The sequence below is a fragment of the Oryza glaberrima genome, chromosome 5 (assembly GCF_000147395.1).
Source record: "Oryza glaberrima chromosome 5, OglaRS2, whole genome shotgun sequence".
Lineage (NCBI taxonomy): Eukaryota > Viridiplantae > Streptophyta > Magnoliopsida > Poales > Poaceae > Oryza > Oryza glaberrima.
Window position 1 is genome coordinate 3,719,918 of NC_068330.1, and position 17,935 is coordinate 3,737,852.

Here is a 17,935-nt window from a genome sequence, read left to right on the forward strand (position 1 = left end):
CTATGCAAGTAAGATGATCTGTCCATCTGCCAGTGACTCCGAGTACAAGGGAACATAGGGAAGATAATGCCGTGTGAAAATATGTCCAAGCTTACATATATAATGCACTTCCCTGCTATCCATTTCATAGGACATGAACATTTCGTCATTCAGTGAAACGAAGAAAATGATATTCCTTCTGGGTGAATTGAGACAACTTTGTAGTCATATCCAAAATGTTGTTTGTTTGTTCCAAATAGATGTAGATGGCTGACAAGTGTGCTTCAAGGTCCACTGATCACTGCTGTAGTCCTCAAGAACCCATACCGATAATTTGTATAGATCATCGCGATCGGTATTTACAAAACATAGGCAATCTTGAGACACATCAATGAATCCATCATCAACACCATAATAAGGATCAACAAAAGTTTCTGGCATTGGAATGGTCCTCCAAGTATTCCCCTCCCCATCCACCACTGCCACCACATCATCCATGGTGATCAAACGCAGCATGCCCTTGAAAAATACGCTTCTCCAAATATCAAGCGTCCTAATTATGCAGCCCCAACCATTGTCCTTGTGACTCCACACTCCAGTTTCCAATGAGTAAATTTCCACCGCAAAGATATTTCCATCATTATCACCATCAACGTCCATAGAATTATCTTCCACCAACTCGAACTCGAACATATGGAAATGGGACGAGGAGACCGCTGGATCGAACCCCAAGAGAGCAATATGTTTCTTGTGAGTACAACAAGATTCAGGCAGGACGATCCATTTTTTCAGTGGCAGGATTGACCACCAGGTAATCGAATCTCTGGGGATCGGAGAGCCTCTGGCGGCGGCAGAGGAGTCCATTGCAGATGTCGAGGAGCTGTAGATCGCCGCAGTCGGGAAGGAAAGGGAGCGAGGGGCCGACAAAGCTGCCTCTGCCTGAGAAGCTGATGAAGGATCTGTAGTCGAAGAATCCGACGACGGCGTCGTGGAGGTGATACCACGGTAGGAGGCGGCGGAGGTCGGGGTCGGAGATGACGCGGCGCCACCGCGTGCAGACGCGCTTGGAGCGGCAGAGTGTTTATATACATGGTAACGATTCTTAAAAAAAGGTTGAAAAATAAACTACAATAAAAAACCCCAAAATTAACTCTAAGTTTAATGTTAGAAATTTAAATTTTGAATAATATAAGTATAAGCATAGAGGTTTTTTTATTCTGCACTTTAGAGCTTTGGTTATGGGGTTTTACCGAAACAGAGAAGATCACTATTAACAATTATGGTACATACCACAAGTTTGATCAATGGACAGACAGAAAAGATTTCTCTTGATTTCCATTCGCACGCTTCCTATACTATCAAAATATGTATTTTTTGAAAAGTTTATATACAAAATTTATTTTAAAAAAATCATAGTAATCTATTTTTAAAATTTAAAATAACAATATTTCTCTCAAACACTATTTTTATATGAGTTCCCAGCTTACTTACTCGTATTCCGCGCGCATGTTTTTTAAATTGCCAGATGATGAGTATTTTGCAAAATAAATTGTCTATACTAAAGTTGTTTTAAAAAAATGTTGACTTATTTTTAAAAAATAGTTAATATTTAATTAATTTAGGCACCTCCCAAACACAGAGAGCATCCTATTTATCAACACACCCTAGCCGTCCATTTTCCCGTCCCTCTCATCAACGGCCCTGATCAAACACCAACGCTAGTCTCCCTCTATAAATCTTCCCCCTTCCCCATCCAAAACCCTAACCGCCTCCAAAACCCTAGACCTCCCACCCTCACCTGCGGCGGCGGCGAAGCACCTCGTCGGCACGACACCATGAGGCCACCGCGAGGTAAGCAACCACCCGAAACCCTAGGATCCATCTCGCGCTCGATTCGACCCTTACGCGATGCTGTTTTTGCATCAGGCAGGGGATTCGGGAGGGGAGGAGGAGGGAGAGGCGATGGCGGCGGCCGCGGCGGCGGTGGGAGGGGATTCGGGAGGGGCGGGGACAGCGGCGGGAGAGGAGGCCGTGGTGGGAGGGGAGGCAGGACGCCGAGGGGCCGTGGCGGCGGCCGCGGTGGCGGCGGGAGGGGTGGCATGAAGGGCGGGAGCAAGGTGGTCGTGGTGCCGCACAAGCACGACGGCGTGTTCATCGCCAAGGCCAAGGAGGACGCGCTCTGCACCAAGAACATGGTCCCCGGCGAGTCCGTCTATGGCGAGAAGCGCATCTCCGTCCAGGTCCTTTGCTCTTACTCCCTCCTCCATTTTTTTTGCGTTCTACTTATTTAGTGTTTTGCTAGAACTGTAGTATGATTGTAGTGTACTGTAGCAAGCTGTAAGATGTTGCAATGTTGCTTCTATGCAGTGTATACAGATTATGTTCAAATCGTGCTAGAACTGTTAGGATAATTTTAGTGCGCTGTAGCAAGCTGTAAGATGTTGCGCAATATTGCTTCTTTGCAGTGAGATACCAAGATTGTGTACATGACGTTTGTTTCTATTCATATTGATCTATTTTATTGTACATGACTTTTGTTTCTGCTTTTCTGCTGTGTGCAGAATGAGGATGGAACCAAGGTTGAATACAGGGTATGGAATCCTTTCCGTTCAAAGTTGGCTGCTGCCGTGCTTGGTGGTGTTGACAACATCTGGATTGTAAGTTTCTTGGTTGAATCCGCGTGTGCAACCTTATGCTTAAGTGGTTTAAAATCACTGTGGTTTGTTAATGCTGTAGTATAAAAAAAATGCATCAAGTGTTAATGTTTGCATCATGATTTTAGGCTCCTGGTACCCGTGTGCTGTATCTCGGTGGTGCCTCGGGAACAACCGTGTCTCATGTGTCTGATATTGTTGGACCGGTGAGATCTCATTTACTGTTCTCATTTATTATTCAGTCACCTTGGTATGCAATTTTGCCATTCGCTAATCAATTCATTTTGCAGACCGGTTTGGTCTATGCTGTTGAGTTCTCGCACAGGAGTGGTAGGGATCTTGTCAACATGGCCAAAAAGAGGACCAATGTAATTCCCATCATTGAGGATGCTAGGCACCCGGCAAGGTACCGGATGTTAGTTGGCATGGTTGATGTTATCTTCTCTGATGTTGCCCAGCCAGATCAGGTATACCTTTCTCACACAATGATTTCATGACCTTGAAAACGACCTTAGATAATTTATTATATGGTTACTAGTTAGTATTCATTACGTGTGTGACAATGGTTTTGGTGACATTCTTTGATTATTTGCGGGCTGCAAATGATGAGCTTACTCGGATTCCCCTTCAGGACATCAAATTGGATGATGCAGATTCGAGTTTCTGATGTGTTAAAGCCCATTACCTCCTGTTTTTTCTTTGCTGTTTTTGCCTGCTTTTTAAACTGCCTTTGTTGTCAGTTTTCTTATGTCTAGCTGTTTATATTCCAGCTTATGTTTAAGCAACCTCCAACCCAGAAGTTCTATTCCTACATGCGGAATAGTATTCTTGTATGCTTCTGAAGTACTTAAATTGTATCACGAAGATGCATTCTTTCTTTTGAAACACTTCTGTTATATGTTTTTTGAATCTATCCTTTTTGAAATTGGTTTTCAATTGTTATGAGTTAACAATGGTTATGGATTTCTTTTGGAAGCGTTTGGTGACCTTGATGTCCTTTACTAATTTATAGAATTATTTCCAACACGAGTATACCTGCAGTTTTGCTTTGATCTGGCTGTGTACGCATACAAGGACTTTGCATTTCAGTGCCAGCACTACTTACTATGTCCCTATATCCCTTATTATTTAATATTTTGATTGGGCTTGGCATATGATGATCTTACTCGGATTCCCCTTCAGGACATCAAATTGGATGATGCAAATTCGAGTTTCCGATGCGCTGTGCCTCCATTATTTCATTCCCTTTTCTTTGCATTTTATTAGTATTCTGTACATCATATTTGGATTGTGCTAATCTACTTAACAGCAGCAATTTGCCATATGCTTGGTTGTTTATACTCTTTAGTATGGTACAACCTTCAGCAATATGTGTGCTTTGTTGGTGGCTAATAGTCATGTTTTTGTCCATATTAATTTTGTTGATATTGTCTTGTTCTTTTTTCTGTAATATGCCTGCTTTCCTGGTATAGCTTTCTCTCCTATTGTTATTTTGTTATTCTAGTGCTAATTAGAACTATTCCAGTGCTTGTTGTACTACATTTCCTAATTCTGTGGCAGTGTCGGACATTGATATGTTTTTTCTTTGTAAGTAACATTGCTTACAATAGTTCATGTATGTTTGCTGCTAGAGTCTCGGATAAATTGTTTGCATATAAAATTCCCTTTATGAAATCTTCTTCCATGGCCGTGCCCTTTGTTAAACATCTTGAAGATTCTCACTGATTTTTGAAACCTTTCCTATGGAATCCTCTATCCTGCAGGCTAGGATCTTAGCCCTTAATGCATCCTACTTCCTGAAGAATGGTGGACATTTCGTCATTTCAATCAAGGTACTTTTCTTCTCTCCCCTGAATCCTGAATATAATCACCTTGATTGAGGTTGAGATTGGGGAGATATTAGATGTAATACTAGGTATTGGACTGACAAATTGTTTGAACAGGCGAATTGTATCGACTCCACCATGCCAGCTGAGGCTGTGTTTGCTAGTGAAGTTGAGAAGCTGAAGGCAGATCAGTTCAAGCCCTCTGAGCAGGTGACGCTGGAGCCTTTCGAGCGTGACCATGCCTGCGTCGTTGGTGGTTACAGGATGCCCAAGAAGCAAAAGGGTACATCTTAAGAAGAATAAAACTTGTGGTTGTGAGTGACTGTGGTGTGCTAAAATGTAGTGCTGCACAAAACTTTTGGTCATTGTTTTTCACTTGCACCCTGGTTTGTAAGGCTGAAATTTTTGGACAAATGATGCTAGGGGAGAAGTAAAAGTCACTCAGGTTTTGCACTGCCCTTTACTGTAAGTTGCATCATTATCGGTGCTATTAGGGGTGATACGCTAATCAATAGGGATGAAATTGGTCACCGAAATTTCTCACAGTTCCTGTTTCCGACAGTTAGACCGTTATCGTTTTTGGCCACATATATACAATTATGATTATTTTTTTTATGCCAACAGTGAATATTTTAATTGATAAATATGGTGACCGACCGAGTGTCTTTATGACGACCCCCTTCCTACCATCAAAGGTTTTCTTCGTCATTAATCTTGCGATGACTAACCTTTTCATTTTATCAGCTAAAATTTACATTTTCAACCTTAAATTTATTTTTTAGGGTCTTTAATTTTTAATTAAAGTTTATTTTTTGCCTTTGCTTTTATATTGTTAAGAACATATATATATATAAGTTTTATTAACAAATTATTATTTTTTTAAATACACCGTTAGCGAAGCGAAGTTTCTAATATTTTTGCTCTCAAGTATTATAATAAGCTAATATTATTGGTAACATTTCCATGCATTGAGAGTATAATGTGGACGTTAAAATTATCGTCACGGCGATGAGGCAAGGGATTTCTGGTTGCGGCGGTGCGCTACACCTATCAACGACGAGCAACCATGCGGTGTCGGGGACTGAGAATTTGGGCCTTTGCCGAATTTGTTTTAAAAAGTCTCAATTTAGGTTCCTCAAATAGGGGTTGAGTTTGGATCATATCCCTCATCAACGAAACTGGACTAGCTGATTAGTTGATTGATTATGACCTGCTAGAGGGGGCCTGGGCTAGCTCTTTGGGGTGGCGGCTTGGTTCAGCGGTAAGTTCGAAAGTCGATCGACCGAGAGACGTCGATGAGGTGTGGTGGAGGCCACGTGTTGTCAATGCCTATGCGGTGGTTTCTGAGTTGGTGGGAGACAAACTAACGTCGATGAGGTGCGGTGGAAGCCACATGTTGTCAATGCCTGCGTGGTGGTTTCTGAGTTGGTGGGAGATAAACTACAAGGAAGGTTGTAGAGCTCCAGGCGAAAGCCTCGTCCAGTGGATCACTAGGCCGGCAGAGGCTACGCCTTCTAGTGTCGTTACCTCTTGGGGCGCCGCTAAGGGTACCTCTTTATTCTTGGCGAGTTTTCTTTGGGTAAAAATCGCATCTTTCTAAGAAGGTGGGAGATGGCGGCATCCTTGATGCCGTGACCTATGTGGTGGCATTGTTTTCGGAGTCTCGTTTCTGTGGTGTTGTCGGAGGCCTAGCGACGATCGGCCACGCATAGCGGGGGGTTATTTTGGTGCTAGGCTCCACTTAGTGGTTTGTGCTTGCATGGTTAGGGTGTGGTCTTGACATGCGCTTTGGTGCGCATCCGTCCTCGACAGCTTTTTGTCGTGTTTTTTCTTGTAACTTTTTCTCCTTCTTGATACATTCAGACGGTCTCTTTCAGTCTTCCCGGCGAAAACAAACTATGTGATAACAGAAATATGGATCATGAGTAGTGTATTATATATCTACAGCTAACAATTATATATATGAGCTATTAGGTTGATTATAGATAATGTGTTAATTTTATAGTTAACGGTTAGTTATACTACATAGAGCAGCCTAATATCGACTTATGGTGATAGGGTGCTAAGTACCAATGGTAGCGACCTGAACTACAAGAATTAGGGCTTTTTAGAAAAGAATTAGGGCTTTTTAGAAAAATGGTAATCTGCTAGCACATTCATAGTTTCATACTCTATCTCAAAAAAAGTAATCCACGTCCTAATCTTGACACGAGACTTATCCTATTAGAATACGACACATCCTAGAGACTTACCCTATTAGAATTTAGAAGGCAACAATCATAGTAATGTGAATCTAGACACGGAACCTCTTAATTCTCCTAATATTGTGAATTGACATCAGACCTCGTAATCATGACACGAGGCTTGTTCGATTAGGATACTAACACATCATAGTACTATGTGAATCTAGAGATATCAATTCTATTAGTTTATTTTGAGACGGACAAAGTATCCATGACACTCTGAAACTCTGGTAGTGGTAAAGCTCCAGAAACAGAGAGCGCAAATGTCATGAACAAACAACTCAAGATGTATGTGTGTTGCAACCTGTCAAGTGAACAGCTGAAATACTGAGTTGCCTTACATTATATGCTACGAATATAATTAAAATGTTCACCGCAAAAGAATGTAATTAGAATATATCCGTATAAATAACATCCCATAGTATGTGTAACAACGACCCCTCAAACAAATGACTAAAACAACGGGTGTCACAAAAGAAGAAAAAAAATTCACAATTTACGCTGCAGGGCTGGCTTCTTCGCAGGCAAAATAAGGCTTCACAGTTCCATCATAACAGCAGCTAGCGCCAGCACTGAAGTAGCTAATAAACAGTGGCATAACTTAGATAAAAAAGGCCTTCATCTACACAAAAAGAAGATCCCATTCTAGCCCCCCTCAGGTATTTACACAAGGGGGGTAGACCTTGATTGATTGAAGTTCATCTTCGTAACGGCGCCGATCAGCAGTTCACACCGCATTGCCCCAAGGCGACGGCTTTCTGAGTAGGCGAAATGAAAGGATCGATCTTGACCCACAGAAGGGAGAAGATCGACGCGAGGAGGATCGACCAGACGATGACGATGGTCGGTGTGCGGTTCTGCCTGCCCATGAGACCCTTCAGGAAGGGGTAGAGATGGAGGATCACCCAAATGGAGAAGAAGAGCTTTCCAAAGAGAGGACCCCATGATTGGTAACCGCTGTTAATGGCATATGATATACCTGCCACCATGCCCACCAGGTTGATGACAAGCACGGTGGTCGGGGGAATGAGGAGACTGGTCCACTTGAACACGTATAGCTCAGCAAAGTCACCATCTTCATCGGACGCCTTTGAGGTAACAGTGAAGTTGGTATCGATTCCTGCTAACACTTTCAGAAGACCCTGGAACACGGCGAAGAGATGGGCAGATGTGCCACCAATGACCCAGAACTGTTCATTTCTCCACCAGTCCTCGATACCAACACCACTCCATCGGAGCTCCAGAATACCAGTTGCGAAAATGGAGGCGAAAAGCAGAATAAAGAACATCCCAGCATAATTGCTAATCTGCATATCAGAAAAAGATCTGATCAGAGAAGTTTCAGAAGGGCAGAAACTTAACTAAAACAACAGAGCTCTCCTGAATTAGAAACCATGATGATTAGCAAAAGGTATTGTTGGTTTGTGGTCATAAAAGCAGAGTGCATAACAAAAAAAAATTAACAATATGGTAATTAAAAAAAATCATCGCATGAAAGTGAATGGATATCCTTTGACTAACCTCAGGAATGATAAATTTGTTGGTGAGGAGACAGATAGCAGGAAGCACACAATAGGCGATAAGTGGAATGGATGTAATTGGATAAACAATGGTGTTAATGTAAGCCAGCCTCTCCAGAAGTTTCAAACGCCCATTGTAACCATACCAGATAGGACAATGTCTGCTAAGCAGAATCTCAACAGACCCAAGAGCCCAACGGAGCACTTGGTTAAGACGATCAGACAGATTGATTGGCGCAGAACCCTTGAAGCATGGCCGTGGTGGCATGCAATAGATTGATATCCAACCTCTTGCATGCATTTTAAATCCAGTCAGAATATCCTCAGTAACTGAACCATAGATCCAGCCAATCTGAAATCACATTGGAAAACAAAAAGGTTAACTTCTAGGCTTCTATTTCTATATAGAACAAGGAGTCCACACCCATTACTTGGCAAGAAGTAGAACAAAGATCTCTAGGAAGAAAGAGAAAATTACTGGTTGCCCCACTAACCTCTTTTCCCCATTCAGTTTTGTCCTCATATCCACAACTGATAACATGGATGGCTTCCTTCAGTAGAGATGCTGGGTTTGTTGAGGGTGGTATGCCTCCTTGAGTCATGAAGGTGGACGCAATAAAAATTGGCGATTGACCAAAACGTTTCTCTAATCTCTTCTGGGACATCAGCACTGACCTTTCATCTTCATAACCTAATGAATTACAAAAGCAATATTAGAGGAAGGGAGCCAGCTTGAGTATCTCAAAAGTCTGTGTGTAAACATAAGACTAATAACACTAAATGCAGTGGTTGTTCATAACATAAAAGATAAAAGATGAACAAAGACTAGCACAAACCTTCAATGCCCTCTTCTATATCTTCCATGTTGAAGATAGGAGCTGAAGACTCTGTTCTCTTCATCATACGGTTTTTGCTATCCATGTAGCTCTTGCTCTTTTTCTTTCTGCCACCACAGCAGCTCTTAACAACAATGTTAGGTTCCAAATCGGCCTCAGTTAGTACAGGATCATAGCCATACAAGGCCTGTCTATTGAAGCAGCAACCTGTTCCCACATAAACTGGACCCTGAATGCCATCTAAACCTTTCATGTTAATCTGCAAAGCAGAAAAGCATGTCAGACATGAAAATTTTGATGTGATGGACAAACAAAGGCACCATTGTACTCACATCAAAGAAGACTATGTTGCGATTAGCATATCGATCGTGCAAGTCAATGCCATCAAATCTTTGTGGGAACTGAACATAACAAGTTTTCCTTCCTAGTGCGGGATCCATCATGAAGCACATTGCTTCTCTAAGGGCTTTGCTACTGTTGAAGTAGTGATCACAATCCACATTGAGAAGATAGGCACCATTTGTCAGCACAGCAGATACACGAATCTGCCCACCAGAAATAGGGGTATATAAGTATTGGGTTGATAAACTTCAGTGATAAATTTACAGAATTGAACACATACCAATGCATTCATTGCACCAGCCTTCTTGTGATGCTGGAATCCTGGCCTCTTTTCACGAGAGACGTAGACAAGCCGTGGCAACTCGTTACCATCAGTGTCAAGCCCACCACTGTGCCCCAAGAACACCTGTAATCAACATAACAGGAGTTTAATATACACGAACCTGATTAAATTAGAATCTTAAACCACTCCCCCATTAGAAGTAAAGGTCACCTGAATCATGCCAGGGTGATCCCTTGGGTTATTCCCAGGCCAAGCAGTGCCATCAGCCATGGTCCACCCCTCTTCAGGTACTTTTTGTGCCTTCGCAACAAGAGCATTGATCCGTACCTTGAATTCTTCATACTCTCTCTGAAACAGAGTATCCAAAGTTAAATACTCAGGCACAATGCAGATTGGCGGTAATCTAACCATGACAGTAGAAGCTTACCTTCATTGCCCGCCTTTCTTTAACAAAAGAAGGTTGGATTTTATCCTTCAGGTAATCTATTTTTTGAGCAAAGTAAAACTCTGGAGCTCGTGGTTCAATATTGTGCTTCTTGCAAAACGGAACCCACTTCCTAGCAAATTCTGCAGTTTCTGACAGAGCCTCAAAAGTTAACATAGCTGAACCATCGTCAGAAACATAGCATGACACTTTGTCAACAGGGTAATCCACAGCCAGAATGGACAAAACAGTGTTTGCTGTGATCAGAGGAGGTTCCTTTAGTGGATCCACCGTACTGACAAAGACATCAATGGGAGCAAGCTGTGATGGCTCTCCCTCCCTATCATATCTGCAACATTAGATTGGACGCCTCAGGACACAGAATATCAATGTAAGAGAGTTTCAGTGCCACGACCCTGAAAAAAATGTATATCAAGTATCTCATCTTACCTCAATGCAAGCCTGTCAAGGTATGTTTCACGGTTTATCGGGTACCACTTTGGGAATTGATCTAGGAGCCAGGATAAGGCAAACCAAATTTCACAGATAACAGATACTAGCCACAATCCATAAGCATCCCGCACTGGATGAGTGACACGATATTGGAAGAAGAACATCAAGATGATAAGACGGAGAATGATAACAATCCGGTAAAGGTTGAGCTGGTTTGAAGGGATAGGCACTATGCGGCTCAGAGGTAGACGTGCATCATCAACCCTGTTAAAGACAATCACAGAAAGATCAATATACTTGAAGCAATATATACAATATACATCAAACTGCAGTATAGTGGTAAAGCATAGTCAATGAAAATCTATATCCTGATCAAACTCACAGGTATAAAACTATCTAATAAGTCATTGAATAACATGGAGAAAAGGGCATTCTAAGTGCTTGAGTGAGCTATCTTCAGTATATGTTGATATGATATACCTTCAGTCTGCGCATCATAAAGACCAGGTTTTTGGGTGTCTGATGTGAATTTCTATAATGCAAAAATAACTATCTAAATCCACTGCAAAGCAGCGTGTATAATACAAGGATAGGTTATCCATACATTTGCATATCTTCACCATTTGAACCAGTCCCTTCCATGTCTCCTCCTCTTGCCTCTGGATATTTATTAGCTACCTGCATCATATTTTTGTCCTGCTTGTTCCTCCAGCTGGCAACTCTTTCTTGCCAGTCAACACTGTTAATCCCATAGGAATTCAAGTCCTTGGAGGGGTCCACAATCCTCACAGGAACTGGAATCATAATAGAGAAATGTTAGCACTTTCCAAACCAATGTTTTTCCCAAGGGAGCAATTTATGATGAGTAAGAAAAGTACCTGGAACACTTGGATCAACATAGCTTGATGTTCCGCTGCGGATAGAATGGCGATCGGGGGAAGCATCAGGGATCTCTCCTGAGATCTGAATGAAAATATCAGGTTGTCAGTACCCAAGAGCACAGCATTCTTAAAGAAACAAGTTCACTGATACAAGTGAGAACTTATATCATGTTAAACTGTACCTGTTGCCCACTTGTCAGACGGGGAATCCGATGTTGTTCGTGGCGAGAAGATGAAGACAGGTCAACATCTTCCCCCTGTCTCTGTATCTGCCACTCTGGACCTTTGCCATTGCCATGCTTATAATTGAATTCATTGTCCAGGTCATCAACATCTTCCTCCTCCTCATCGCCCTGAACTCTAGGGCTACCTGCATTTTGTCCAAGGCGGCAAAACAATCACAGTATACATCAATCATTTGTCTTTATGGAATAAAAGACAGAGTTGGTAGTCTAATTTTATATGTGGATACATAGATATGAAGCAAGCATCAAACATGAACTTACTAATGATATATTATATGACATATAAATAATAGAACAGTTGTACAGAAACCAACCTTTGTGCCTCTTGTATCTAGTCTTGCACTGGGGGCAGCACTGGTTCCCTTCCTTGCGCTCGTACTCGTAGCAAGGGCGGCAAACCGGGAAGGCGCACTCATTGCAGGCAACAAAGACATCGCCGGTGGCCGAGACGCCAACAGTGTCGCCACAAATCTGGCAGACCTGACCATTCACACTCTTCCCTGGCTTAGCCTGCATCAGCAAGAAAACGACAGTTAGTACATGCCCAAACGGAACTACAGAACTATTAGTAATTAATCACAAACTAAAGAACCATCTGCTTCGCTTCAAGTCGAAACCAATGTCCTAAACCTAGAACCGGAGGAGCTCTACAAAAGCAGGACATGAATTCCACAGTTTTGAGATTCAGCCTCTGCATCATCAGTACTAACCAAGCTGAGATCTAACACATCAATGGCACCTCAAATGCAACCCGCGAAGCCTAGACTGGGGAATTCCGGGAGCTGCATTGCTCTAGCTAGATCCCTACAATTCCACAACCACCGGACATCTCCTCACATGAGGATTACTCACCACAGGAGGACAGTACAATCGCCTGCGCCAAATGCACATAGGGAAAACCGCGGGGGGAAAATCCACGAACCCAGCACAAAAAAACAAACGCAATTTCGCGGGGGATTCGATTCGAGCGACGCACACCCAACACCACACTCACTCCCCCTCCCCTCCCCCCAGATCCACCACCGACACGCTCTCATCTCACTCGCTCATCGCACGCACGCACGCACGTACCGGCGGTGGCGCGTCGCCGTCGGGGCGGATCATGACGAACTCGTTCCGGTTGCGGGATCCCGCCACCATCCCCGCGTTCGCCGCCATCCTCCTCCTCCCCTTCCTCCTCCTCCTCCACTCACAGCGAAAAACGGCTACGCAGCTCGCAGATCCGCGCGCGCGCGGCAAGCCTAGATCGCGGCGGCCGCCGGCGACACCACCATTCGCCGCTCCGCCTCCAGATCTGCAGCGCCGCCTCCTCCACTCCCCTCCTCTTCAGCTCGCGCTCCACTACTTCCTCTCGCCTCCTCGTCTTCTCTTCTTACATACGCGAGACACGCTCGGGTTGGTTTCGCTTCAGTTGGTGGGAGTCTCGCCACCGGCTACCGCCGGTCACCCGGCTCGCCTCCTGGCCGTCGGATGAGATGAGGGGGAGATATCTCGGCCGTCGGATGAGGGGTGGAGCTGGGCACAGGCTGTCACCCGCTGACGGGGTGGGCCCGGGTGACCGGCGGTAGCGGGTGGATCTGTCGGCGCCTCGGCGGTGGACGGGAATGCCCTCCTACCTGCCGCTACTCTTTTTTTTTTGTGGTGTTTTTTGGAGGTAGGAAAGGGGGAAAGAAATGTGGCATGTGCAGCAAGCGTGTAACATGTGAGTTGGCATCAAATCGATGGTGCTGTGATTGGTGGATCGAAATGATATGGTGAGAATTATTTGCATTGCCATATTTGCAGGGAAGTTAATTCAATTCTTAATTATAAAAACATTGAGAACTTATGTTTCTCGAATAGCAGATGTAATTTGTGTATTGGTCTAGTTTTCTGCAATGTTTTTCCGTTCTAAACATGTTTTGTTTTAATTTGCCACGGTATATATAACACTTATTTTGCTGATGTGGACAAGAGAAAATAGTTGTTTCTTCGTGGAGAAGATATACCTCGAGCACATGACAGGAAAATATGAGAAAAATTAAAGAGGAATAACATTGAGTGCAACATTGTTAGTTGTTTTGCATACCAGCTTTTAAGTAGTTTTCTCCGATATCATCAATAATATTACAAGTTTGAATATTCCCAATGCTTTGGATTGTCATTCTTAACCAAGGTTGATGCTAACTTAAGCTTGTGCATAATATAGACTTGTGCATTATTTGAAAATGGAAAGAGGACCTGGTTAGGGGCTCGAGGATTGAAAAAAGAAGTGCATTATTCACATGATTAAAACTATTCCTCTTCTGATTTAGGGGTCAGCAATATCTTATATTAATTTGTTTGCACTCCCTGAATCGATTAATAAATCTTTTATAGAACCTGCTGTGCTTAGAGTACCTAACACTCCTCCCAGGAAACTAATTTTCTTCTTGCCGTTTCATCGACCGACAAATGCAACGTTTTGGCACACATCATTACGGTTTTCCACCTTACCTTGGGATTTATAACAAACAACAAGATTGTAGTTCTTTTTACTTATTTACACCATAAGCGTATAGTACATGCTATGCAATTTTTATTTAAATTTACAGCAACTAATATATAAAATCACTAAAATAAAAGTCCCTGGCTCTCTTTACTCCACATCCCATATAGATAGCTACTGAACTCCCCTTTGTTTTCATCATTGCACCTCAAAGATTCACAAACTGAACATAATTAATTTGTGATGCCAGATGTAGATTAATTAAGCATGCATTAAGAGGAAAAAAAATCAGACCAGATTATAGGGAGCCTGTCACTCCAAAGTTAACAAGAACAAATGAGATGTGCTGACTTGTGCTTTGCAATAAGCACACTGTCAGGTAAACCGTTCTTGTCCCAATAATGGCGGTTGGGCTGCCACTGTCCTGGCCGTCGGTGGCCTCTTTTCTTTATTGTTACTTGCAATAATCACTAATATATATTTTTTCTCCTTCTCTCTCTCTCTCTCTGTAATCTCTCCTAGTTTCTTTTTGTTCCTCTAACCAAATTGGAATCTTCACATCGCATGCATGGAAAATGATTTGCCATCGGCTTGATGGTGCTGCTGTATTTCTGTTACACTGTTCGACACGAAAACTACATTTAAGCTTCAGTTTGTTACTGTTGTTGTTCATCATAAACCCTCACTTATTTTACTTCTTTTTTAAAAAAATAATAAAAATGGGTTACATCTCCGGCCTCTATCCGTAGACATACAGCCAAAAAATACATCTCACTTATTTTACTTCTAGGATGCAGTAACAAATACATAATAGAAAGTGTTTTTTTTTAAAAAAAAAAACTAGTTGCAAGCCATGTAGCAGTGAAGTCAAAGAAACTGACTAAACATGACAAAAAAATTTCTCTTAACTTGCTAAAATCTATCTGGTGATTTGTGATGGAGGTTCAGGCTCTACTTTGTCTGCCTCTTTTGCCCTTGATTACAACAGTGGTACTACGTACTGTAGTGGCTGGGATTATGCTGCAACAACTAATTGAAGTATTAAAACGAGTGTTGCTCTTGCCTGCAGCCTGGTTGATGGTCTAGTCTAATTAACCCGTGGATTAGTATTAGTCCTGTCGATTATTAGCTGTCTTGAGGCCAGGGGCAGCAACCACCGCTGGTGACGCTAACGTGTCTCTGCACCGCTGGTCACATGCGAAGTTGGGGAAAAAAAAAAATCAAGGGCAGAAATGCAACGTGGGGGAATATTCAGAGTTGTCTCGTGTACGTACTCTACTACTCTCTGAAGAACAGAACTGGACAGTGTACAGAACGGACAGCATCCAGTTAAGTTAACTGTTTGTACGCAGAACTGAAGAGGAATTTCTTCGAGCATGTTGCTGTAACTAATTCTTGCGTGTGTATCCCCAGAGATCTGTGTATTTTTGTTTAGAAGAAGAATAAGAGAGGGAGAAAAAAAAAGAGTGGTCATCGGTTTGATTTTGAGTAGGGTATATAAACTGGCAAGCAGTTTCTCTGTGTGATGATTTTTCATTTAATCTAAGTTTATGTGATTCAGTTTCCTTCTCTAGTTCTCTTGAGTCGTCACAAGAAAATAATTTGGAAAGAGAACGGAAGCAAAGCAGAGAAGACGAAGGCCTCATTTGTCCTTGCTTAGATGGACCGTGATTTTAGCTTATGACCCTGAATTAGGAATAAGTCCACCTTGACCCCCTTCATTGGTGGTCGAATCTAATTCCTATCTCTGTACCACAGTATCGGATCTTTAGGTCCCCAACTATTAAAACTAGTGCAATTTAACTTGCTTGGTAGTTTTGGAGGACGGTTGCGCTGACGTGGCATCTATTTAGCGATGTTGACCTGATCTTCGTCCCAGCCCCCAGGTGGCGTCGACGTGCCGCTCTAGCTCCCACCCCCTACAGACGGGTGATGGGGAGAGAGAGAAGGGAGAGAGACGAAGGAAAAAGGAAGGAGGAATGGGTCCCATAGAATTTTAAAATTCTAATACCACACAAAGCGATATGTTAACGCCACGTAGGACGAAGATTAGATCAACACCGACACGTTGTTGCCACATCGGCAAAACCGTCCTCCAAAACCGCAAGGAAGTTAAATTGCACCTGTTTTAATAGTTGATGAGTTAACATATCCGGTATTATGGTTCAGGGATACAAATCAGATTCGGCCACTGGTTAAGGGAGTCAAAGTGAACTTATATTCCGAAATGAAATGAAGGAAATCTTGACCGGCCCAACTTGGACCCAGGGACAGGCCCAAGGCCCGGCCCACAAATCCTCGTATCATTATCTCTTGGAATAAGTTCACCGGTGGTCCCTCAACTTAACAGCGAGATTTGTTGAGGTCCCTTAACCATAAAACCAGAAATGTGTACCCCTAAACTTACACAAACCGTGCACACAAGATCCTATGGCAGTATATATGGGCCCCACAAAAGTGCGTGGGGCCCACATGTCAGCTGCACATCTATTTCCTTTTCCTTTTCTTCTCTTTTCTCTCTTCTCTCCTCCCTTCTTCGGGCCGGCGGCGGGCGGAATCAGCGAGCGCCGATGCGAGCGGCGGTGAGCCGCGGGCGGAGCGGACGGCGGGCGAGCGTTGGCTGTTGGATGGGTGGAACGCCACGGCCCAACACGCTAGCAGTGACGCCCCCGCCATGGCCGCTGTGACCAGGCATGCGTCGACGGCGCCGGCGCCGGCCACCTTGCTGCCACGAGCGCCTGCCGCCACCGTCGGCTTCTCGTCGTCGTCCATGCCGTGTACGTGGAATTAATGGTGACAGGAAAAAAGAGATTGAGGAGATAGATAGCGAATTGAGAAGCGAGAGGAATGAATTGAAGGTGGTCAATGGCGGCTTATTAGCTCTGCTTCCTGTATATAGTCTTGTACTGGTGTTGGTGTGATGTGGTGGTTTACGTTATTGCCGTCGGTGGTCTGCGTCTTGCCGTCGGTGGTGTTCGCGACGGCCGGAGTAGGCCGGCGGGGCTGCCTGCGGTGGGGGTGCAAGAGTCCCGGGCAGAGCTCGAGTCTAGGGGAGGATGGCGCGGCGGACGAGCTGAAGGAGCAGCTACAGGGCGCGCTCCAGGAGAACGGGCAGCTGAAGCGCGAGCTGCAGCAGTACACCTCCGAGAAGAAGGCCTCGGCGAAGACGACGGACGCCGCCGACGCGGCGGCGGAGCAGGCCGAGCACTGGAGAAAGGACACCGAGACCGCCATGGCTGCGGCGGCGGTTTAGGGTTTACGGCAGTCCGTGCCGCGAGCGCGCTCCGCCCGTGGCCTCCGCTCCGCCGCTGCGCTCGCTCGCCGTCCGCTCCGCCCACCGCCGCCGCCGCCGCTCCGCTGCTTCCGCTCTGCCGCCGCGCTTGCCCGCCGTCTGCTCCGCCCGCAGCCCGCCGCCGCTCTGCTGCTGCGCTCGCGCACAACCGCGCTCGCCGATTCCGCCCGCCGCCGGCCCGAAGAAGGGAGGAGAGAAGAGAGAAAAGAGAAGAAAAGGAAAAGGAAAAGGAAAGAGATGTGCAGCTGACATGGGCCCCACGCACTTTTTTTAATTTGTTTTGCTGACTAGGATGCCACGTCAGCGAAACCACCCATGTATACTGCTATAGGACCTTGTGTGCACGGTCTACGTAAGTTTAGAGGTACACATTTTTGATTTTGTGGTTAAAAGACCTCAAAAAATCTCGCTGTCAAGTTGAGGTCCCATCGGTGAACTTATTCCTTATCTCTTGTACAGTTTCTACGAAGCAAGCATGACAACTGACAAG

The 17,935-nt window shown here is 44.2% G+C and overlaps 2 protein-coding genes, 2 non-coding genes and 1 pseudogene across 4 annotated transcripts; 3 read left to right on the top strand and 2 right to left on the bottom strand.

Annotated features, from left to right (window-relative positions):
- On the bottom strand, positions 1-1,057 carry LOC127773390 (uncharacterized; annotated as a pseudogene).
- A 687-nt stretch (positions 1,058-1,744) lies between these two features.
- On the top strand, positions 1,745-4,921 carry LOC127774679 (rRNA 2'-O-methyltransferase fibrillarin 2-like). The gene is made up of 7 exons (XM_052300962.1): positions 1,745-1,830; positions 1,906-2,219; positions 2,541-2,636; positions 2,762-2,839; positions 2,924-3,100; positions 4,397-4,465; positions 4,577-4,921. Exons 1-7 carry the CDS (start codon positions 1,815-1,817, stop codon positions 4,751-4,753), a joined length of 927 nt encoding a protein of 308 aa, XP_052156922.1. The 5' UTR covers positions 1,745-1,814; the 3' UTR covers positions 4,754-4,921.
- Positions 3,230-3,304, top strand: LOC127775278 (small nucleolar RNA snoR60). Its single transcript, XR_008017949.1, has one exon. It is a non-coding gene; the product is annotated as a small nucleolar RNA snoR60 (small nucleolar RNA).
- On the top strand, positions 3,781-3,855 carry LOC127775279 (small nucleolar RNA snoR60). The gene has a single exon (XR_008017950.1). It is a non-coding gene; the product is annotated as a small nucleolar RNA snoR60 (small nucleolar RNA).
- Positions 4,922-7,060: 2,139 nt separating the features above from the next.
- On the bottom strand, positions 7,061-13,037 carry LOC127774673 (probable cellulose synthase A catalytic subunit 1 [UDP-forming]). The gene is given in 16 exon segments (XM_052300955.1): positions 7,061-8,009; positions 8,224-8,574; positions 8,717-8,913; positions 9,059-9,317; positions 9,391-9,603; positions 9,681-9,806; positions 9,894-10,031; positions 10,111-10,456; positions 10,558-10,586; positions 10,588-10,646; positions 10,649-10,824; positions 11,165-11,354; positions 11,439-11,523; positions 11,624-11,811; positions 12,001-12,196; positions 12,758-13,037. Coding segments are annotated over 16 exon segments (3,228 nt in total). The 5' UTR covers positions 12,845-13,037; the 3' UTR covers positions 7,061-7,421.
- Positions 13,038-17,935: the final 4,898 nt, after the last annotated feature.